The sequence below is a fragment of the Myotis daubentonii genome, chromosome 17 (genome assembly GCF_963259705.1).
Source record: "Myotis daubentonii chromosome 17, mMyoDau2.1, whole genome shotgun sequence".
Classification (NCBI taxonomy): domain Eukaryota; kingdom Metazoa; phylum Chordata; class Mammalia; order Chiroptera; family Vespertilionidae; genus Myotis; species Myotis daubentonii.
In genome coordinates this window covers 31,700,423-31,722,801 of record NC_081856.1, presented here as the reverse complement: position 1 = coordinate 31,722,801, position 22,379 = coordinate 31,700,423, and the positions used below count along the sequence as shown (strand labels likewise).

The 22,379-nt window shown below is 38.4% G+C and overlaps 1 protein-coding gene across 2 annotated transcripts in view; it reads right to left on the bottom strand.

The window, feature by feature from the left end:
• EIF3H (eukaryotic translation initiation factor 3 subunit H) overlaps nt 1-19,205 on the bottom strand; it is an 84,166-nt gene extending 64,961 nt beyond the window's left edge. The window contains exons 1-2 of one of the 2 annotated variants that reach the window (XM_059671867.1): nt 19,038-19,205; nt 2,360-2,516 (exon numbers count right to left, since the gene is read on the bottom strand). In XM_059671867.1, the coding sequence (XP_059527850.1) occupies nt 2,360-2,516; nt 19,038-19,169 (289 nt within the window). In that variant the 5' untranslated portion in view covers nt 19,170-19,205. The remainder of the gene's footprint in view (nt 1-2,359; nt 2,517-19,037) is intronic. The other variant, XM_059671865.1, reaches the window with a different exon arrangement.
• Nucleotides 19,206-22,379: the final 3,174 nt, after the last annotated feature.

Here is a 22,379-nt window from a genome sequence, read left to right as displayed (position 1 = left end):
TAATTTAAAACATCTCACTGTTGGATCATAGATTTAAAATGTATACTTTACCTGAGGCACAAAAACAAAATTTTTAATTTAAAAAAAGAAGAAAAAGATAAGCAACTCAAAATACATAATCACTAAAATTATGAAGTAGTTGGTGAGTATTTTACTTTCAATAAGGGAGAAGACAGAAGAAAAGATCCTTCCCTGAAGCTGGTGGGCCAGTTGGTGCTTGCAAAACCTTGAGAAGGTTGTCCCTTCTCTGGACCTCAGTTTCCTCACCTATAAAATGAAGCCAAGGCACGTGCTTCCTACACAGGGAGGCAGAAATCAATGAGAAAATAAACATTGCCCCAGCCAGCGCCGCTCAGTTGGTTGAGCGTTGTGCACAGAAAGGTCTCAGGTTTGATTCCCAGTCAGGGCACATACCCAGGTTATCAATGAATATTTCTCCCTCACATCAATGTTTCTCCCTCTCCCTCTCCCTCTCCCTCTCCCTCTCCCTCTCCCTCTCCCTCCCTCTATCTAAAAAGAATAAATAATAAAGAACGTTTTTAAAATAAATAAATAAAAATAAACATCAAGTGCTTGCTCAACAACAAAAAAATCATTCCCTGAAGATAATAGTTTGAGCTGGCACAAAATAAAGGAAAAGCAGTAAGCAAAACAATGGGTTTTTAGCATAACTTAAAATAGCATGTAAAAGTATTCTATTCCGGGATATACCCATACAATAGGAAAATTTGGGGGGGGGGGGGGGGAGGATATGGAGATCTCACACTTGTTGATTTCAAAACATATTACAAAGCAACAGCAACCAAAACGGTATAATCCTATATAATAAAAGAGTGATATGCAAATCGACCGAATGGCAGAACAACCGGTCACTATGACGTGCACTGACCACCAGGGGACAGATGCTCAACGCAGAGTGGTCAGTGCACTCCGTGGGAGCGCCGCTCAGCCAGAAGCTGGGCTCATGGCTGGCAAGCCCAGCAGCAGTGGCGGGAACCTCTCCCGCCTCTGAGACAGCACTAAGGAGCAGAGAGCCAGGCTCACGGCTGGCGAGTGCAGCGGTGGTGTCTGCTGCAGGTGGGCAGTAATAAGCGAGGGGTCCCAGACTGTGAGAGGAATTATCTTTAATACCACCTAAGCCAGCAGGCGGACATCCCCCGAGAGGTCCCAGACTGCTGCAAGAGGGCGCAGGCTGGGCTGAGGGACCCCACCCCCTACCCCAGTGCATGAATCTCATGCACTGGGCCTCTAATACTAGCATAAGTGTCCTAGAAAAAAATAAAGGGAAGAAGCATCATAACATTGGTCTTGCAATGATTTCTTAAATAGTATACCAAATGCAAAAATAGATAAGTTGAATTACATGAAACTAAGAAGCTTCTATGCAGCAAAGGAAACAACAGAATTAAAAAACAATCTATGAAATGGGAGAAAATATTTGCAAACCATATATATGATAAGGCATTAATATTTTGCAACAGAAAAAGAACTCATTCAACTCAAGAACAAAAAAAAAACTCCTATAAAATGAGCAAAGAACTTGAATAAACATTTCTCCAAAGAAGTCATGCAAATAACCAAGAAACATATGAAAAGATATTCAACATTATTGTCAGGGAGATTATTTTCCACTAGATTTTTTAAAAATTTTTAGATTATCACCCTTGGCCTTTGGTGAGTTTTTAACTATTAGCCTTTGCCAACAAAGCAATTATACCTGTAGCACAAAACTGAAATGCTCGAAAAGAATCTTTCTGAAACAGAGAGCTCAGCTCATCTCTTCATAAACATTGTCAAAATACCATAGAAAAAAATGGATGGACACATAATGATGATCCCTGTGCTTCACAATGTAAAGCTCCTATCCAAACTACTAAAATAAGAATCACAAATTCCAAGTAAGTAAAGGCCAAACTAATAAAGTTTTTCATATGCATCCTCATTTCAGAGAATTTATATAATTTTTTAAAAAATCTCAGAAATCACCGAAACCGGTTTGGCTCAGTGGATAGAGCGTCGGCCTGCGGACTGAAAGGTCCCAGGTTCGAATCCGGTCAAGGGCATGTACCTGGGTTGCGGGCACATCCCCAGTAGGGGATGTGCAGGAGGCAGCTGGTTGATGTTTCTCTCTCATCGATGTTTCTAACTCTCTATCTCTCTCCCTTCCTCTCTGTGGAAAATCAATAAAATATATTTTAAAAAAATAAAAATAAAAAAAAAATAAAAATCTCAGAAATCAAGTGAACTAGGCCACCCTGATAGATTATTAATTGTATTAATAATCAAATGTTATAGTGGGAATTATATTAATAACCATCTGTGTGTACTGCAAAGACACATTTGAGATGAGTATGCTTACCTTCATCAAAGTCAGCATCATCTTCTGTGTGCTGGGGGAAAGGGAAGCAGTTGGTGATTTCAAGCCGATCTTCTACAACCAGGCCCAAAAGCACTCCTTGAACCACCTCAGTGCCTTGTCCTTCTTCTTGATAATGTTTGATTATCTTTAATACCACCTAAAAGAAAACACAGAAACGAGCTTAAATACCATTCTTATAGTTACATTTCCTTTATTTCAAAGAAAAAAATAAATCATACTAGTGGGTTTCAAAAACCACAAAATTATATAATAGGACTAACCAAATGTCTTTCAAATCATTTCCTTTACCCTTACACAAACAATAAAGTGCACACAGTCTAATTGTACATCTGAAACGCCTCGAGTTTGAAGACATGTCAAAAATATCCTCATGCAGCACTCAAGCCTTTCAGGTCAAGGCTCCCTGAGGATCTGGCATCCAGGAGTTCGTTCAGTCTAATCAAACAATATCACCTCGACCTGAGGTTATTACAGAGAAAGTGATCCCGTTAACTTCCTGACAGAACCATCAATAAGACAGAAATAAAGACTTCAATTATCTGAATGTCTGAAAGCAGAACTGTTCCTCTTACAAGTTCTCAACATCTCAAGACGGCTCCTGAACAGAGCATCTCACTAGTCAGAGGAAGCACCAACAGGAACATAAAACAAAGAGGGACCTGACTGGCAACAGAACACAAAGCAAAAACCAACACTCCAGCACTACCTAATTTTCCTCAACCAGAAAGATACACCAAATAACCTCTAAGGATAAAATAAACAATTCTTATATTTCCTGTAATATTTCCATAAAGATGAGGTAACCACTGTTCCATTGGACAATTAAAAGTTCACAGTAACAGTAACCATCTATATATACAAAAGCCTAAGTGACCGTCCGACCGGTAGCTATGACATGCAACGACCACCAGGGGGCAGACACCGTAGTTATGAAACGCACTAACCACCAGAGGGTAGACGCTCAGTGCAGGAGCTGCCCAGCTGTGGTGACTTGGCAGCTGAGGTTCTCGAATGACACACCCGGAACCAGAGAGGAGGCAGCCTGATTCAGGGGTGCGTCACCCGAGAACCACCATTGTGCAATCTGAGACCCCCTGGGGGATGTCAGAGAGCTGGTTTTGGCCCGATCCTCCCAGGCCATGCCGAAGGACCCCACCGGTGCACGGTGCACGAATATATGTATATATATATGAGGTGCTTAATATATGTAAAGCACTCTGAATAGTACTCTCCCCCTCCTCCCTCTCCTTCACTCTCTCTAAAATAAGTAAATAAATAAATAATCAATCAGTGGGAAAATATCCTTGTGTGAGTACAAATTTAAAAACAAACAAAAAGTCTTCTATTTAAAAACTGCCTCAACTGAAACCGGTTTGGCTCAGCGGATAGAGCGTCAGCCTGCGGACTGAAGGGTCCCAGGTTCGATTCCGGTCAAGGGCATGTATCTTGGTTGCGGGCACATCCCCAGTGGGAGATGTGCAGGAGGCAGCTGATCGATGTTTCTCTCTCATTGATGTTTCTAAGTCTCTCTCTCTCTCTTCTTTCCTCTCTGTAAAAAATCAATAAAATATATTTTAAAAAAATAAATAAATAAAAACTGCCTCAATGTAACAAAAATGAATTTTAAAGGGATTGAAGGAGGGGCAATATAAACAAACAGCACAGCAACTTGATATGCCTGCCCATAGTCAATGCAACTTTTATCAGCATCAACACAAGTACAGTGCTCCAAGAGAAATTATCTCATTTTGCAGCACAGCTGACCTGTTATATTCAGTTCTCTACGATGACCAAAAAGTCAGTACCGAAATGGGAAATGCACAGTGGTTTAACTACCTGGCAAAATCAATGTGTGTGAATAAGTACACACAGAAAGGGGTAATTATAAGACAGAAAGCTTAAAACCCTGTGAGGACAAGTTCAATGAATTAAAATTTCTCTCGAGTAGGGACAATCACAATGAGCACTTTCCAAATACTGAGGCACCAGAGGATGTGTCTTAGAACAGCGGTTGCCAACCAGTGGTCCGCGAGGTCCGAAAGGTTGGGGACCACTGTTTTAGAAGGCAAGCTTAGGATAGATAATCGTTTCAGGAAAGAAGTTTTCCACTTTAAGGATGAATTCTCTCTAGCATTTGTGGCTGTCCAAAATAAAAAGCCTTCAGGAAAAGCATAATGAGCACTAAAATAATTTCCAACTACAGTATACACTGAGTGGCCAGATTATTATGACCACTTGATGTTTGTAGGCGAATTAGCTACAATTTCGCGCTGAAGTTGCTAGAGGGCCAGAGTCCAGGGATCCTCAAACTACAGCCCGCGGGCCACATGCAAATACAAATATTGTATTTGTTCCCGTTTTGTTTTTTTACTTCAAAATAAGATATGTGCAGTGTGCATAGGAATTTGTTCATAGTTTTTTTTTTAAACTATAGTCCGGCCCTCCAACGGTCTGAGGGACAGTGAACTGGCCCCCTGTTTAAAAAGTTTGAGGACCTCTGGGCCAGACCATTATAAATAGGGAAGCAGGTTGTTTACCAGCCTTTGAGGCTGTTAAATCGCGTTGTTTACCCGTATCTACAGAAAAAAAATCACTTCTACTGTCGTGGTAAACAACCTGCTTTCCTATTTATAATGGTCTGGCCCTCTAGCAACTTCAGCGCGAAATTATAGCTAATTTGCCTACAAACTTCAGGTGGTCATAATAATCTGGCCACTCAGTGTATTATGATCTTGCCATTTTAATATAATCTGATGAAATAAAGCATTCTGAGGGGAAAAGTACCATTTTTATCAAAACTAAGCTGACATTCTTCAATCTGACATTTTATGGCCTTCCTATTCACATACACTAAAAATCTCAATTCTTTTGTTCAAAAATAATGTGGTGGAATTATATTACAAACTTGAGAGATGTTCAAAAGAAATACCTGATCAAAAGTAACTAATTGACATACAGGAAGGGCTTTTAATATTCTATGTAAATAACCAGAAATTTACTGTATACATAAAAATGTTCCATAGATTATGGGTACTTAAAAGTGACTGAATCAATGTTCTGCTCATGAAGAGATGCTTTACTCACCTGTGCCTACCACAGGTACTGGCACATGAAAGATACTCAAAATACATTTGCTGAAGGGGTGAATGGTAAACATTTATCGATCATTTATGTTATGTCAAGCAGTCCTCTATCTTGCATGCAATGACTCAAATAATTCTTATAACCACTCTATGAAGTCAGTAATATTATTTTCCCATTTATTTGACAGATAAGGAAAGAGGTTCTCGTACAGGTTAAATCAGAAAGGTGATCTCACTTCTGACTCCCAAAGTACTTTTAGTTACAGTAGCTCACAATAAATGAGTAACTTTAAGTGTCCCATAAGTGTTTATAATAAGAAGGCTAAAACAGATAGAATGCAGTGGCAATAGATCTGGAAGAAATCCCTGTGACTAGGTGGCAGAAGCAGCACTTTGTGCATGGAGTAGTTCAGTGTGGAGTTACAGGGTGAGGGAGTAAGACAAGACTATAGGCAGTGATGGTGAACCTTTTGAGCTCAGCGTGTCAGCATTTTGAAAAACCCTAACTTAACTCTGGTGCCGTGTCACATATAGAAATTTTTTTATATTTGCAACCATAGTAAAAAAAAAACTGACATATTTTTGATATTTATTTTATATATTTAAATGCCATTTAACAAAGAAAAATCAACTAAAAAATGAGTTTGCGTGTCACCTCTGACACGCGTGTCATAGGTTCGCCATCACGGCTATAGGGAATGGTGCTAGAGGTCAAATTTGTCCTGCCCTAATCACTAGAAGTCAAGTAGCATCAGCAGGAAACCTCCATTAGTTGCAAGAATGCAATGCAGCTTTTAATCATCACCAGCACTATTCTCACAAGCCACACGTTCTGTCACAGAAGTTCCCTTTCTGTCCTGCTCCATGTCTTTTTTCTCCCTCCAACCAATCACATGCTTCTATCCATAAAACAGTGCTAACGCTTTTAATTAATCTTGTTTATTGAGTCCATGCTGCTTTTGTTCTTACTTAAAAATAGATATATGGAAAGCTTAATAGTTATCCAAAACAAAAACATGCTCCTATATTAGATTTGGTTTATAAAGTGTCACAAATGACCCCACATACTCCGGAACTTTAGAACAGCACTTGTTCTCAGCTTATCAAAATGACCTGAGGAGCCTTAAATGAAGAGGAGTCTTATAGTCACCAGTATTTAAAAAACAAAACAAACAAAAAGAAACTGATGCTGAACCCAACCTCTGAAACTCAGAGTTAATTGACCTGAGCTGGGACTCCTATATTGTTTTGTTTTTCTTTTTGTTGTTGTTGTTGTTTTGGGGGGGAAGGGGAGGTGTTTCTTCCTATTTTTGGTTTTTGATTCTGCAGGTTATTCTAAAATTCTACTTCATTCTAACTTTTTAAAAATATATATATATTTTTTTAATATATTTTTATTAATTTCATAGAGGAAGGGAGAGGTAGAGATAGAAACATCAATGATAAGAGAGAATCATTGATCGGCTGCCTCCTGCACACCCCTTACAGGGGATGGAGCCCACAACCTTGGGCATGTGCCCTGACCAGGAATCGAACCATGACCTCCTGGTTCCTTCCTCCAGGAACCATGACCTCCTGATGCTCAACCACTGAGCCATGCTGGCTGGGCTTCATTCTAACTTTTAATGAGAGTATGGACCAGCCTTCCTTTTCTGTTTTAACTCCTCAGGTGATTACAATGCACATAACTGGTTGAAACACAACTTTCCTTTCCTGTTTTAAGACTCCCTGTGTTGCTGAAAAGTGAGTACACTGAGAATTGCAGGCATAAAAGTGAACATTTTATTTACTAGTATAAAAGCATAAATATCACCCCCTCATGAGCGGTACTCAAGCCCTTGGAAGAATCTCCACAGTACAGAAATGAGAGGAAAAGTGCTGCTGCAACCCATCTGAGAAGCATTCAAGTGTCCCATAACAAAGTCTTTTAGGCTTCATGGCTTGACCCATATTTAAGACTGCTTACGTATTAATGCTGACCAGGTTCCTTTATCCTATAAAACTGTGGGTAAATAAGGATTTTTCTATAAATTATGCTTAAAGGAATGGAAACTGAGCAGCAGAACCTTAAATTACCAACTTCTTCTACACCTCCCAAACTGTCATAGTATGGCTCTAAATGCTTATTAACCTACCTGATTTGCCCCAAAGAATATTGTTCTATGAATAGGTCAGCTGTCTCTAGAACTATCTCCAGCTTTGAGGTTTACACATTCTCAGGCTGAGAGGATCTTAGCAAGGAATCCCAACTTGCAAAATAGTAAACAGATGTCCTGTCTGCTGAAATTACTCAAGAAGAACCAATTTTTTCTATTATTATTATTCAGTGCAGACAATTTGAAAGAGCAAAGCAGACTATTTTGTAATTTCTAAGGAACACATTATTTTTTAAAGTGTGGGGCTTTTTCCAAAAAGGCTACATACAAGCAACACAGTCACTTCTAAGACAGAAAGTATTCTTGATATTATAAGATAAATAAAAATAATAACATAAAATATCCAAATTAATTATACCAGAAGTCAATAAACCTAAAATCTGAGTTAATTAATAAGCATGAGGAATAAAATCTTCCATCCGCCCTAAAAAGGAACGTTTATCAGAATCACTAAGACCTTTCTACCAAAATCTTATCAAAAACTTTCACGTACCAAGGAACAATTTAAATCTGGCCAAAATAAAAATTATGCTGTCTGATAAATTAGAATAATTTTCTATCAAACATGATGTCTACAAAAACTAGTTACTACAGAAATATTTGAAAGCCCCGCCCAGAATCACCAGAATTCTGCAATTTTCAAATTCTTTTGTTCACTCTTTAATACATTCATCTAGATATTTGCTTGCTGAGTGACTCTGAAGGCTAGTTACTTCTGCCAGGCCCTGGGAAAATGAAACTGAAACACATAAGGCCTTTGCTATCACAAGGCTCATATTTTAGAACAGCTGACTTTAAATTCTAATCTCCTGTTTTTATGGTTACTCTTCAACTATTCAAATTTGCTACTGCACACATATATACAAATTACCAGAAAATATGTATATGTATACACTATCAGGGGAATATAGATTGTTTTTTAACAAGCAGAGAGATCTGTTTAAGAGAAACCTAACATAAGCCAATTATAAATCAGCAAACTATGAACTCAAACTTTGTGCAAACTAATGATAATAAATCTTCACCAGGAAAGCAGTGGGTTTCCCACCATCCTTGTAATACACATAAAAAGGATGTTGAAAACCAGTAAAATTATTAGGGACAAAGTAATTTTATATTGTATAATACCATCTATCATTTTAGCCTACCTTTATAAAGCTGAGCTCATTGAGAATGCTCAGAGATTGCAACCTGTATGGTGTACCTAGCAAATGCTGACTCTACTTGTTATCTTTTTAAAAAACTCACAGATGAAGAAATGCTGAAACTATTAAAACATTTTACCACTAAAACTAATAAAAAAAGAAAATCAAGTATTTTGTGATCACAACAGTATTTTAGATATGATCCTATTAAATATTGTTAGACTCTGGTTAGAGGAAGATGCTATTAGCTAAAATAGGTATGAAAATCCTATAGAGATAAGTCAGTCAGTGACTACCTATAGCATTATTGCAAGGATTAAAAAGACATCCAGAGTACACAGTGCATATTAAATTCTCAGCAAAAAGTTACAACTACTATTATTAGAATAAATATTCCATCTAACCTCCTCCACTCATCCAACCATCTATCCAACAAATATTTAGTGAGTGACTAGAATATGCAAGATATGGCACTGAGACTTGTCTCCCCACAACGTTCAGAGTCTATTCCTCAAAGGATGTAACTTAGTAAATGCTTATTAAAAATCAACCACCTGACACCAACTTATATTTTTATAAAAATTTATTAGTCATATCAACCTACAGGGATTTAGGACATTTTAAAAATCTGTCTTCAAGTCAAAAGTGAGATTAAACTGATTTATTCAAAATATTTGTGTGTACATGTGTTTGTATGTATGTATATATATTTTAAATATGTATATGTTTCCTTATAAACATCATTATCCTTGCTAAAAACAAAGACTAAATCCACTCCGAAGATTCTTAAAAGTCTGAAATAAAATGACAAACCCCAAACTACACCAGTTGCTAACCAGTTGAAGAGGTCAGGGCAGGATGCATGATTCCTAGCAGGCTTTATTCCAGTTTCATAGATTCTGGGAGGTAAGATCCACAGCCTGAATTTCTCACATCAGTCACCATCAAAGAACAGCTATTACTGTAAAAGAATTTTAGTCTCAAAGAAACTGTAATGTCACAGAATCTCCCCTTAGCATGTTCTGTAAAATCAATATCTAGACTTTCATTTAATTCTGGCATCTTTCAATGACTGATCTGTGAACTTGGCAGTTTTCTTATTTGGTTAAGCCTAGATCATTTCTTCTAACACTGAACAAAGAAGGTAGTTATTGCCAAAATGTAAATTCAAAAAGCAGAAAGCAGCATTAGCCTTAAATTTAACACATTTTATGACTCGAGTGGGATTGGGGTTCCATTTCATAACTGGCTAAGTCAAATAATAAACAGGATTTAAATCATTGCTGTTAAGTTTTGATGTGAAAGAATTTTAAGGAACTTCAATGGGGGGGAAAAGATATTTTGCTCTGACACATATGGGATTAGTTACAATGCTCCAATACACTTAATCAATATCACTTCTTCAATATTTCAGTTGAAAGAGCATATTTCATTATTCCTCTCTTGGATCTAATGCTCACTGATAGTCCACAGTTTTAAAGTTAAATCAACTAATAATTGCTGGGAAAAGGGGGAGAAAGGCAATGTAGCCACAAGAAAATTAAACAAAATAGCACTGCTCTCATCATAAAAATCAGTCATGACAAACTACAATGATGCAATCAAACATATAAATGTATAATCGCAATTGAAACAATTAAATGTTAATTGATAATGATGTTCAATTAATAACATTAAGTTTTTACTTTACCAACTCAACATAAACCTGCAAATTTTCCCACACGTAGCTGGAAAGTAGTTTTCTAAAGTAAAAAGAGTGCTAAACAGGCTTAGCTGGAACAAAATTTCTTTCCTCCATCAAACAAAACAAAAAAATGTCAAAACTATTATGAACTAGCTGTCTTCTTCCTAACACATCTAGCTCATTAAATTCAGAAGCATGGATATCTGAATTGGAGGGCGGGCACACCAAGAACTACAGCAGCCCCAGGTGGAAGATGCAGGGCAGTTCCCCCATCCTGACAGAGCAGGCACCTATGAAGACCGCGTGTGTCCCCCACAACTGCCGCATGCTCCACTCAGCACGGTCTGGCAGTCCCCAACCGCCCCTCACCGCCCTCTGCCAGCCCCTGCCACTCTAGCAGAGCCTAGCGAGAACAGCCAGGTGATCCAGGCCCACTCTTCCTATATTATTTCTATTTTCTCAATTAACATACATATGCACCCACGCACACACAACCAAACACACAGTACTCTAGAAACGTGAGTAAACTCAGACACACAACAACTAGAAACATGCTTCCATCGGAACTCATTTCAGTAGACCAAAAAATTTGGTTGGAAATCCTGAAATCTTTGTAAAATCAATAGTTTATATATGTAAGTGCTTTTTTTAACCATAACTTAAAATTTACCATCTCAAGAATTTTTGTGTACAGTTCAGTAGTATTAAGTATATTCACACTGTTGTGCAACAGATCTCTAGAACTTTAATCCTGAAAAATTGAAAGTATATACCCATCAATACTCCCCGTTTCCCCAGCTCCCATTCCCTGGCATCTACCCTTAACTTTCTATCTCTATGAGTTTAACTTCTTAGGTACTTCATGTAAGTGATCATATAGTTACAATATTTTCTCTTGTGATAAGAACTTTTAAGCTCTCTCTCAACTTTCAAATATGCTTTACAATATTAACGATAGTATATTAGATCCCCAAGACTTACTTTATAACTGAAAGTTTAGAGTTTTGACTCCCTTCACCCATTTGGCCCACCCCCAATCTCACACACACCAAAAAGCATGGACCACTGCATAATTAAAAGGCCTTTCAGTGACTTGGGTTGGTTTTTATTTGTTTCTTTAACAGGAAGCAGTGCTTCCTAAAACAGGTCCAGAAGGAAACATTAAAGAGTAATGTGACTGCCTCTGGGAAGACGGTGGTTGAAGACAGAAATGAAAGTTTTCACTACGTACTCTTTTTCATCTTTTGATTTATGTACCATGTGTATCTAGTGTAATGGCTGTTTCATTAAATAGGTTTAATAAATTAAAAGGGCTTTAGTTTTTCAGTATAAGAAGTATGCCACAGTAATCGCAGGAAGTGATTACTCACCTTCTTTCTCCTGAAGAGGATGCTGGGCTTGAGACAGGCCACCCCAAAATGTCCCCTAATGGCATATTGATTACTTTGAATTAAGGTTACTTGACAAGCAGCCAGTGACAGAAGAGCACCTTGACCCTCCACTGTCTCCTTGAGTGCAGGAAATAAATCTCCTCTGTGAAAGGTGCCCTCCCTGCTCCAGGAGGGCTGAGAGACACCCTTATCACTACAGCTAAGAGATCCAGAGCCAAAGAGCTTCTATAAACACTTTATTAATTTACTACCCAAGCCCAAACTTTGTTCAGACTCCTCACTAATACCCAAACCTTGTTTAGATTCCTTTCTCAGGAGCACTAACTTTTTGTCCTGTGAATTCTTCACAAATTGTTTGTCTAAAAAATATTAAAAGGTGCCTGGTTCAATCACTTCTTTGAGCCTCATTTTATGATCAGAGGATCATATTGTGATTTATCCCATGTACATGTATTAAATCAGTTTTTCTATGTAGCTTGTCTTGTTTTATCTTTAGCTTCATTATTAGTCCAGAACTAATTAGTCTAGAAAAAACTAAAACGGAGTAGAGGGGGAAATTCTCCCCCTTGCCAATGAGGTCATTCGAAACAAAATTGAAGATTAGGCACATCTGCACAAATTTTAAAACAGGGGTTTTCTTATAGCAAAAGGAAAAAAATCTTGGTTTTAATTGTTTCAAAGACTACCCTTAAACCAAACTTGAAAACAGTACCTACAGCCATCTCTTGGCAACTAAAAGCAAAAGGTAAAGAGGATCTTAAAAGTCAAGCTATAAAGTTTGATTTTGTGTAGTGAGAATTTCCAACAGGTTTTTGCATTCTAGAACTGTAATTGTCCTTTTAATATGAATATGATTATTTATTCAGCAGCACTGTGTGTGATGGTCAAGTACAAAATGGAATCTATAAGGCCAGTCAGTCACATGAGGCCTTTCCAATAGTTCAGGAAAGAGACCAAGGCTCGGCAGCAGCCACTGAGCAGATCTGACTCCTCTCGTTCTCGGCCTCACTCCACTTCTTCTGCAACCACGTCTGACAAACCTGATATGGCTGAGATTGAGAAATTTGGTCAGTCAAAATTGAAGACAGAAATGCGAGAGAAAAAAACCACTGCCTTCAAAAGAAATGACTGAACAGGAGAAACAAGCAAGAAAATCGTACACGCACCATCAGTATGCACTATACATTCCACAAGTATTGCACTCTTCTTTTAACTGCTTAACTTTGTAAAATGCAAAGAGGTTCCATCAAGTTTAAATGACTGAGCTGCCCCTTTTCCCATCAGAGAATTACTGACCAAGGAGGAGGCACCTGCCTCTCCGTCTGCCTGTCTGGCTGGCAGGGAAGGAACAGCATTCATGTGTTGGTGAAGAAGAAACTCGGTGGGACAACAGTGAAATCCAGAGTAAACATCAAGCTGGTCCAAGATGTCCTGCAGGCTGTAGAATGCAGAGTAACCAGAATGCCATTTTCTTTTGGTTAAGATCCTTTTAATTATTGGTATGCACAATTTTTTAATATGCAAATAAAAACGTTTTGAAACCAGAAAGGAGAGCAAGAAATGAAGAGTACAGACAATACAGTTATAAGATTAAAATATAAGAGACCTCAAGAGAATCCAAGGAAAACTAAGGAAAAATCAAAGATAATACCAAAAGTCTGGGTAACTTGGTGTTACCACTAACAGACAAGAAATATTTACTGAATTGAATCACTGTAATAAGCATACTAACAAGCATGGTTAATTTTTAAAATAAAGACAAAGATTTTTGAAAATCACAACTTTCAGTGCCAAGAAATAGCACAGCACTCCAATACTCGGTGGGCGGGGGGGGGGACTGAACCATATATACAACTATTCTGGAGAACAATTTGGCAACACACTTAAGAAAATGCATAACCTTTAACCTGCTAACTTCAATTCTAGGCATTTACTAAAGCATAGGAAAAACACTATGCTGTTTTAGTAAAGCCCAAATCTTAATGGTACTAACCAACCTCCTGTTATGAGCTTATAATCTAGCTAATTATCGCTGTGTTTTTTTTTTTTGTGATTTTTCCAAACTTTGCTTACAAATAATGGTTTGTGGTTTTGTTTGTTTTTAATATGTTTTGTTTTTTTTTTCCAGAGAGGAAGGGAAAGGGAGAGAAACATCAATGATGAGTAAGAATCATTGACAGGCTGCCTCCTGCACGCCCCCTCCTGGGGATCGAGCCCACAACCTGGGCATTGTGCCCTTGATCGAAATAGAACCCCGGACCCTTCAGTCCGCGGGGTCCACGGGGCCAAAGCTCTATCCACTGAGCCAAACCAGGTAGGGCTGTCTTTGTTTTATACCCTTGACATTTAGGTACTATTTGGGGGGAATATAAATCTTAAAATTGTATGCCAAAATACAGCCTATATTTAGGCTCAAAAGAGTAAAAAAGTTTTGTATTTTGACTAAATTAATACTGAGTTAACATTATTTTGCTGAATCAATTTTTTTTTTCTTGTATGCTTGGGCTTGGTACAAACATAAAAAAAAAAAAATACAGAACACTATTCTGGCACAAAGAAGTATCCATTTCAGTCCTTTCAGGTTTAATGAAACAATAGTTTGCCATCACATAGATGGATGTGTAAATTATACTATACTTTGCTATTAAATCTTGATCTTTACAGGATATAACCATTTTATAGAATGATCTAAAAATAGAAGCTTATGAGAAAAACTACAGCTTTCAGTATATTTTGCCTTGGAGTATATTTTTTCATAAATTGCCAAATGAAATAATATCCAAGCACCATACTTTCAATATTTAACAAAAACAAACTTATAGACTAATTTACAAGAGGAAAGCAAATGCATCTAAATTTTCATGTAAGTGCTGAAATCAGAAGCTCTCCTCAGAGAAACCAAGGTGGAGTTGGTAAATTAAAAGTGAGAATATTTGACCACAAAAATAAGAACTGACAAAAACCCTCTTCAAAGCCCAATGCTCTGTAGAGGCTTTTCTCCCCAATACTGGGGCTAGAACTGAGCTAAAAATCCAGAAAATGCTGCCAAGGTGTAAAACACCTCGAATTGCTTAGCCAAACTCATGAAATCCTGGGTATAAAGCAGAAGATCAGAATTTATAATTTTATAGAAACTAGTTGAAGCCAAAAGTGACAAGAAATAAGAAGCCAGGCTGGAGGCAAGAGGGTGGGCTCGCGGTGAGCAGACAATCAAGGAAAAAGATTTGAAGAAAAAATGCTTTTAAAACTTGCTTTTAAGAGCATTTTTTTCTTCAAATCTTTTTCCATACCACCTAATAAGCATCTTGATTCACCATGGCCGTATCAGCAGTGAAATGGGTGATATCAAACAGAACTATTCTGGCCGAAACTGGTTTGGCTCAGTGGATAGAGCGTCGGCCTGCGGACTCAAGGGTCCCGGGTTTGATTCTGGTCAAGGGCATGTACCTGGGTTGTGGGCACATCCCCAGTAGGAGATGTGCAGGAGGCAGCTGATCGATGTTTCTCTCTCATCGATGTTTCTAACTCTCTATCCCTCTACCTTCCTCTCTGTAAAAAATCAATAAAATATATTTAAAAAAAAAAAACAGAACTATTCTGAAACATTTATTTCCAATCCAAAATGGAGCTTTATTCTGTGTTTGTTATAAATCCACATACTCTTCTCCTCCAGATGACTATAACTGCAGTAGAACTTGCTTTGACATCTGATGGCAGGATGATAGTTTGCTACCATCCTTCTGTGGATATTCCATATGAACACACCAAGCCTATCCCTCGGCCAGATCCTGTGCATAATTATGAAGAAACACAGGATCAAATACTGAAAACCAGATTAGAAGTAAAAGATGAACACTTGGAGCAAGGACCCATGATAGAACAACTTAGTAAAATGTTCAATACTAAGCACCGCTGGTACCCTTATGGACAGTATCATACACATCGTAGGAAACTGAATCCTCCAAAAGACAGATGATATTGAGGTTTTCAGTAAAATGCTGTCCTGTTCTCATTTGCCATTTGAGAAAATGCAATCAGATATATTCACTACTATGTGCATGCCATGAACAAAGGAGGCCTGTTAGAAAAAACATTTTTAAAGGCAATAGGTTTCAATTTCAGTAAGCTCTCTGACCTTAAGGAAAAGAAACAATGGCCAGAATATCTGCAGGATTTATCCAAATCAGATGGACTTAGTTAGGAAACTACCTTAATTAGGAATACCTACCAATACTTCTTCCCTAACTTCTCTTAATATAACTTGTTTTCCCAATATGTTAATCTGTATGACCCAGAGACTAAAGGTTGCCTTTTTCCAACTTTAGATTATTTACTAAATTGATTTCTTTTAGCTACAAATCTTCTCCTAGAATATGACAGATTATTAGAAAGATTATACTAGCTTTCTCATACATTCCTGAGATCACAGTTTGACTGCTGGTCAGGGTACATGCCAGGTTGTGGGCTTGATCCTCCAGTAGGGGGCATGCAGGAGGCAGCCAATCAATGATTCTCTCTCCCTCTCCCTTCCTCTTTCTGAAATCAAATACGTATTTTTTAAAAGAAGTATATATAACTCAGGCTTTTTCATTTATTAGTAACATTCTCCACCTTACTTCCAATAAAGGAAGGATGAGATAGCTAATAATTTTAAACAATAAGGCAACTTTTTACATAAAAAGGAAAACAAAATTTAAAAGTTAATAGATTTTTGCCCCCTGATATGGCTCAGTTAGTTGAATGTTGTCCCATGCACCAAGAGGTCGTGGGTTCGATTCCTGGTCAGGGCACATGCCAGGGGTTTCAGACTCAATCCCCAGTACAGAGCATGCAGGAGGAAACCAATCAGTGATTCTCTCTCATCATGATGCTTCTATCTCTTCCTCTCCCTTCCTCTCTCTCTAAAACTCAACAAAAACATTTTTTTAACAAAAAGGTAACGGATTTTAAGCACTGGAACTATGTAAGACACAAATGTTTTACACTTTAGCCTTCAGATTACCATCTCAGAGACAAAGGAAAAATACATAAACAGTAAACCATTAATTAACTGTGTATGATCACATGCCAAGATGAACAATACAAGCCATCATCATAAAAAGTTCAGAGAAAGGAAAAGATCAATGTGGACCAGAGCAGTACTTTTCAAACATTAATATGCTATAAATCATCTGATACACTAGGTCAGGAGAGGGGCCTGAGATTGTGAGATACTTTATCTATACATTTCTAACAAGCTACCCGAGGCCAATTCTGCTTGTTTTGCTGGTCCATGGACCATACTTTGTAAGTATCAAAAGTGTAATGCACATAAGAAAGATAAGATTCATTCTGGTTTGGGAGAACAAAGTAGGTTTTATATAAGCTCAACAGGAAGAATTAGCTTGATCTTGTCTAGGAACAATGAGACCATTTGACTACAATGAAGATCCACTCCTCCATCCCCAAAAGATATGCTGAGCACTGATTCTGTGCAGGGTACAGTAAAAGACACATTGACAAGTCTAATAGAATGGACAGTTAAATGATGATTGGGAGATACCATTTCACACAAGGAAAAAAGCCATGTAGTTGTCCATTAACAGTCAGATAAAGAAATTTATGTTATAGCCATACAATGAAATGCTATATAGCAATGAAAATGAATGAATTACAATTACTCACTCTAGAATGGACTAATCTCAGTCATGGTGTGACTGTGTGTGTGTATATATGTATATATACGTATATACACACACACAGAGAGATATATATATGACATAGGAAAACATACTATGATTTAATTCACTCATATGTATTAATATAAACAGGCAAAACTAAACAAACTGTTTAGGAATACTTGTGTAGTGAAGCTACTAAAAAAAAATTACTGAATCAAAGATCACAATAGTGATAGATAATAGGGTAAAGAGAAGGGATAGGAGAAAAGGATGAAATGGAAAGGGGCTTCAAAGATATTTGTAATGTTCTGTTTCTGAAGCTGAATAGCAGGTGACTGGATATGTATTTTGTGATTATTCAAATCACTAGAGGCCCCATGCACAAAATTCGTGCAGGAGTAGGCCTTCCTTCCCCCAGCTGCCGGCACCAGCTTCCCTCTGGCACCCCAGACCCAGGCTCCCTCGCAGTCCCAGCTTCGTCTGAAAGGTCGTTGGGAAGGATGTCCAGTCTAATTAGCATATTAGGCTTTTGTTTTTATAGAAGATGTATTATAGACACTATTTTGCAGGTATGACATTTTGATTTTCTTTTTACACTTCTTTGCTAATGTTATCAATTATATTTTTAAAGACATAGGAAATTGGTGGTGGCAGATTCTAAAAGCAGTGACTTAAAGAAAAGTGGAAGACTGCTACTATAGACAATTTTTAACCACTGACTTCAAGAGGAAAAATATGGGGATTGAGAAGGGAACACAGAATGCTAAGAGACAGAGCTGAACATTTTACTATGGGAATGTCTTGAAAATGTTAAGACAGGAAGGGAAAGGTAATATTAAAGAAACAGAGGAATTGATAAATAAGACCAAAGGTAGGAAAGAAAAGGTTCAAGAATATAAGAAAAACAATTGGCCACTATCAAGATGTCAGGAACGAATACTATTCAACTTCAGGCTTACCAAATAGTTCTGTGTGGCTAGAATGTACAGTTCCTAGGAAGTTTGGAAATACTAGGAATTAAACCTAAACACAAAAGCAAGGACATCTTGGTGGGCCTTGAGCTCATTGCAAAGCCACTGAAAACATTTCAGAAAGGCAGTTATCAAGATTGGACTTTCACACACTTTTAATAAAAGTATAAAAAGCAGACGGAAGCCAAGTTTACCCTGCTCTCCCTTTCCCATAGCCCCCGAGTGCTAGCTCCTTCTCGACACCCAGGGGTCACCTACCTACCTGTCGCCCAGAAGAGTTTTTCCCCCAAGTCCTCTCTCCCAAGCACCTCAAAACAAGGCCCCAGGGACCTGTCACACACGGCCCGAGCCTCGGTCCCCTTTCCCAGCCCTCAATTCCCCCGTCAGATGGCAGAGAAAGCTGCAGCGCCTCCCGAACAAAAAGAGACGAAAGAGGAGGATTTTCAGGGAAAACCTTGGCCCAGCCTCACGTGGCCCAGAGGGGAGGCTGCCGGCAAGCGCGCCGGGCGGCACCCAGCTGGGAACTGCGCTCCCCGCGGGGGCCCGGGAAGACGGCACCCCACTCACCAGGCCGTCTATCTGCACCTGCTTCACGGCCGAATCTCCGGCCCCGCCTTTGCCCTTGCCTTTCCCGGCCGCACCGCTGGCGGAGGTGGAAGAAGTGGTGGCCGGGCCGGTGCCTTCCTTGCGGGACGCCATCTTTCCAGCGGGACAGGAAGAAAGAGAAACGTGAGTGATCGGAAGCGGAAGTACGCGCGTCACGTGACGTCATACGCAGTGCGCCGTCCGAGGGGCGGAGCGGGGAGGAAAGGCTAGACTAGGGCCCCGCCTCCCTTCAACTCCTTCCCTAACGGAATCCTGTGCGCATGCGCATTGTGTGTTTGAGGCTTTCCCCCCCACCCCCCCCCCCCACCCCATAAAATGCTTGAAGTGGACTTTTTAAAAAAAAGACTTTGTGACAAACGCGGCAGAGATTGGAGTGATGTGTCTAGAAGCCAAGGAGCCCAAGGATTGCCGGGAACACCGGAAACAAAGAGAAAGGCATGGAAGAAAGGCATGGAACAGATTCTCCCTTATTGCCTTCAGGGAGAGCATGGCCCTGAGGACACCCCAACTTCAGACTGTGAGACCACACATTTCTGCTGTTTTAGGCTATGCAGTTTGTGGTACTTTGTTACAGCAGCCCTAAGAAATTAATACCACTTATTTATGTGCTAGTGTATTGATGTATTATGCACATTATAAAACATCCACTGAAATAGATATTGAAAAATGTGTAAAGTTGAAAAACTAATGTTTAAAACATTAGTCTTATTAACTTATAGTCTGCAAAGAGATTGAGAGCAACGATATTGAATATTTGCCGTTTTAATCTTTTCATTTTGGAGAAAAAATAAAATGTTTCCACTTTATGTTTAGTCAGTCTCTATTAGGCTATTGATAATAGCATTGTAATTCACACTTACATGATGTCTCATGTGTAAAAATGCTTTCCCTTCTAATTTTTTTATTAATCCCAATTCCCAATCTTGCAAACTATGAAGAGTTTCACTAACTCCCATTACACACATTAGAAAACAGACGTGAGTTATCCAACCTTATTCTGTTCATTACTGGTGAGCAGTATTGCATTTTGTCTTATGTAATTTTAGATAACTGTCTCTAACCACTTAGAATTCAGGGGTGGGCAAACTTTTTGACTCGAGGGCCACAATGGGTTCTTAAACTGGACCGGAGGGCCGGAATAAAAGCATGGATGGAGTGTTTGTGTGAACTAATATAAATTCAAAGTAAACATCATTACATAAAAGGGTACAGTCTTTTTTTTTAAGTTTTATTCATTTCAAATGGGCCGGATCCTGCCTGCGGGCCATAGTTTGCCCACGGCTGACTTAGATTATACAGAAATTAATTTTTTTTTCAGAATTACCAGAATAGCCCTTTGCTGATATTAGTTTCACGTAAGATTACGTAAGGACCAAGAAGTTATTTTATGCAAAGTGTTGAAGTATGATGCCGAATATATTCTGTAAAAATAACACTGACTTGTGTGAAATACACATCTAAAGTATTTATTTTTATTTATTTATTTAATCCTCACCCATGGATATTTTTCCATTGATTTTAGAGAGAGTGGAAGACAGAAATATCGATGTAAAAGAAACTCATCGATTGATTGTGAGGAGCCTGCAACCGTGGTATGTGCCCTTGACCAGAATTGAACCAGGGACCCATAGTTCCGCAGACCGATGCTCTATCCACTGAGCCAAACTGGCTAGCGCCAAGTCTCAAGTATCTAAAGAAATACTTGACAGCTTTAGAAAATCATCTTAGATAAGGAATTTATAACTTTCTCTGCTTCCAAATACATTTTGCCTAGTCCTTATGTTGGAAATGTTTACTTATTCAATAAATATTTAGGCAGAACTGATGAAGTGGTTACACCAATGAAGGGTATTTGCTGCCCTGAGATTTTTGTTGTGAGGGTCTGGTTTCATATTACAATCTGTGAACAGAAACAGTTACACCTGAAAAATTCCTAATGATACAACATAAAAAGTTGTATCCATTATTTTCAAGTACGCATGAAATATTTATCAAAACAGACCACAACCTGGGCCACAGAGAAAGTCTCCACAAGTTTAGAACTATTGAAGGTTGATTGTAGTAGAATTACACTAGAAATCGGTAAGAGGAAAATAATCAAAAAGAAAAGAGAAGGAGAAAATCCCTCATGGAAGAACCAGATCTAGAAGTTTGTGCCTGTCATTGGCTAGCTGGAATGATGAGCACCAGAAAGCATCCAGGTTACTTACAAATAATAATACATTTACTAATTGCTTTATCCTACTATATATATGGTTTCATTTCAAAATTACAATACCAGTATTACTAGTCACAATAAAACTGGTAAGTAAAGTTTTAAATTCCTTTGTAATATTTTAGCCTTGGAAATATCCCACTAAGATTTTCCAGACATGTGTGCTAATCACACTACATGGGTTCTTTCAACCTGACCCAAAACAGTGCATGTGGCCCCCTGTGCATGAAACAGCCCACAGCCAAGAGATATAAATACAGACACCCCCAATTTACAATGGTTTGACTTAAGATATCTTTTACTTTATAATGGTGCAAAAGTGATCCACATTTAGTAAAAACCATACTTCAAATTAATTAATAAAGCAATTAATACTTCAAATTTTGAATTTTGATCTTTTTTCAGGCTAGCAATATGCGGTATGATATTGACAGCTCCCAAGTCAAATTGAGATCTAGATGGTAAGTAATCATCAGTATACTGTGTTGCCACCGTCTTATGCATATTGTGTTCTGAGCATGTTTATGGTAGGCTAGGATAAGCTATGATATTAGTTTAGGTGTAGTAAATGTATTTTCAGCTTAGATATTTTCAACTTATAATGGGTTTATAGGGTCCTAACCTCATAAATCTAGGAGCATCTGTACAAAGAGAGGAAGGGAGAGACACATGAAGTAGAATTTGAAATAGGAAGTCAATATAGAAGCAATATCACTTCCTTCATTTGGATTTCTGGTTTGTTTCCTATCTCACTGGCTACTCCTTTCTTCTGTCACCATTGATGATTTCTCTACCCTTCCCCAACTTTTTAATATTGAAGAAACTGCACCAGAGTTCCATTCTTCTACATCTTTGTTCCCTTATCTCTACTCCCTGTCATGGTGATCTCATCCATTCTCAAACCTCTAAACTTTATGCATTATCCTGATGAATCCAAAATTTATATTTTCCCAGACCGCTCTACTTGCCGGGGTCCAACCCCAGCAGGTCCAGGGGTCCCCAAAGGTGTGGACGGAGTCGGTGAAGAAGGAATGACACGGAGACAGCGTTCAGTTGATCAGCAGCCTTGCCAGGATCTCTAGCCACAA